Here is a 1,766-nt window from a genome sequence, read left to right on the forward strand (position 1 = left end):
ATGATTATATGTGTATTAGTAAAAAGTATCATGTAACCTAAGTAATGTATGTGTCAAATAAACATAGTTTGAACATAATGGATATGTGATAATGAATTGTTACATTTCTATAACCATATAAATACATAAATTTATTATATATAAATCAAGTGAGATTGCTAAAGTTTAAATAAAACAAATATGATAAAAAATTTGAGTCATTATTTATATAAAGCTAAAATCCTACTTAGATGGGTCCATTTAAGCCATAAAATGGTACACATATATTATATGTACATGCATTGGTATCAAATGAAAAAACTAGACGCATGCATACCTTGGTGTACAAAAACCTCGAATAATACATCAATGCATACATAAATACATACCAAATCATCACAAATACATTGCTTAAATCTCTACAAATACATGAATCATTAAACCAAAACAATGTTTGCAAAATTGACTCAAGGTACACTAAATTGATAGCCAAAAACCATGACTTTACTTTCACATTTCATCACACCCAATTTTACACACAAATTGAATATTTTTATACAAAACCATACACAAAAGAAATCCAACATCCAAAACTTCCCGTAAACTCTTATACCTCTAGTTTGCTTCTTCTTTCCCTGCAAATCAAATAAGCAATACATCAACACCCTTCTGAAATATGAGGAATAAATCATGAAAGTATCCTCTTATCTTCTTTGATTCAGCCAAGAACACACACCACAAGTTGGATTTTACCTGTGAAAGTCAAGAAGAGGCAGCCCTGTTTTCTTCTTCCCATCGATTGCAAGCAACAAGATAATCTCATCACCATCGTTCTTCTTCCTTCTTTCCTGCCAAATATCAAACCCAAACGCCCACTTAGGTTGATTTCTGTCAAAGAAAAAAAAAAGAATTAGAAAAGAAAAACGAAGGAATCTGCTTGAGCAGGCCTCGTTGCACCCACCGAGACCACCAAAAGCACCGCTGCTTCTGTTCTCCTTTTCCTTCCCTTCGCAACCTCTTAGCCACACCAAACCCTCGATCCAAAAACCACTTAATCTCTTTCCCTTTCGCCCCGTGCTACCAGACAGAAAGAGCGCAGCCTCTCTGCTCTTCCCTCTGTCACTTCGGCCCCGTCGACCCCCTGAGACACTCCCTTCGCGATCAATCGACCAAAACATCCAGATTAGCCGCATGCGAGCTTCTTCTTCCTTTGGTCTTCTTCGTGAGCTGCGACGAGCAAGGACACCGATGCAGAGCCGCCACCCTCGTGTTTCCTTCTTATGATTTCGATCCCGTATTTCTTCTTCTTTGCTCGGTAGATGGACCACCGAAAGCGTTCGTTTTGTCTTGCCTTCGATCCGTTCTTTTCCTTTGACCGATCAACGAATGGCAACGAGCACAAAAGCCCTAATTTCTTTTCATTATGGGTCATTAAACAAAAAACAGTCCCTCCATGAGATTTCTTTTTATAAAAGCCTTAAAATTAATTGTATTTATAAAATGGACAAACTTTACCCTCATTTTACAAATCTTTATGAAATCAGTCCCAAACCCCAAAAATTGAACCCATTAATCAAAATAGCCCCTCCTTTGGTTATTTTTAGCAAAACAAATCCCAATATTCAAACTTTGATTTAAATTAAGCATTTCAGCCCCTTCCATGGAGATTTCTTAACAAAATCAGTCCAATCCTCAAACATTAATTCAATTTAAACCATTTCAGTCACTCCCTTAATTTATTTTAACCAGATCAGTCCTACTTTGGTTAATTAAATTACCAAACAACC

General features: G+C 36.3%; 1 protein-coding gene across 2 annotated transcripts; it reads right to left on the reverse strand.

Moving 5' to 3' along the window:
- Positions 1 to 323: 323 nt before the first annotated feature.
- LOC111880941 (uncharacterized) lies at positions 324 to 1,405 on the reverse strand. Of its 2 annotated transcripts, none has more exons than XR_002846638.2 (3): positions 941 to 1,400; positions 733 to 827; positions 324 to 614 (listed from the first exon to the last, which is right to left on the reverse strand). XR_002846638.2 is itself a non-coding variant. In XM_023877355.3 (3 exons), the coding sequence occupies exons 1-3, from the start codon at positions 1,170 to 1,172 to the stop codon at positions 595 to 597; spliced, it is 387 nt and encodes a 128-aa protein (XP_023733123.1). In that variant the 5' UTR covers positions 1,173 to 1,405; the 3' UTR covers positions 324 to 594. The 2 variants fall into 2 exon arrangements, 1 of the variants encoding a protein (XP_023733123.1); XM_023877355.3 differs by having other exon boundaries at positions 733 to 867; positions 941 to 1,405.
- Positions 1,406 to 1,766: the final 361 nt, after the last annotated feature.

Source organism: Lactuca sativa, chromosome 6, assembly GCF_002870075.4.
Source record: "Lactuca sativa cultivar Salinas chromosome 6, Lsat_Salinas_v11, whole genome shotgun sequence".
Lineage (NCBI taxonomy): Eukaryota > Viridiplantae > Streptophyta > Magnoliopsida > Asterales > Asteraceae > Lactuca > Lactuca sativa.

Bases quoted from the DNA above. Each gene is read 5' to 3' on its own strand.
- LOC111880941 (XM_023877355.3), bottom strand. From the start codon at position 1,172: ATGCGGCTAATCTGGATGTTTTGGTCGATTGATCGCGAAGGGAGTGTC. The intron at 868-940 runs GTGGGTGCAACG...TTTCTTTGACAG, and splicing joins CGGTGCTTTTGGTGGTCTCG to AAATCAACCTAAGTGGGCGT. The intron at 615-732 runs GTAAAATCCAAC...TTTGATTTGCAG, and splicing joins CCTCTTCTTGACTTTCACAG to GGAAAGAAGAAGCAAACTAG.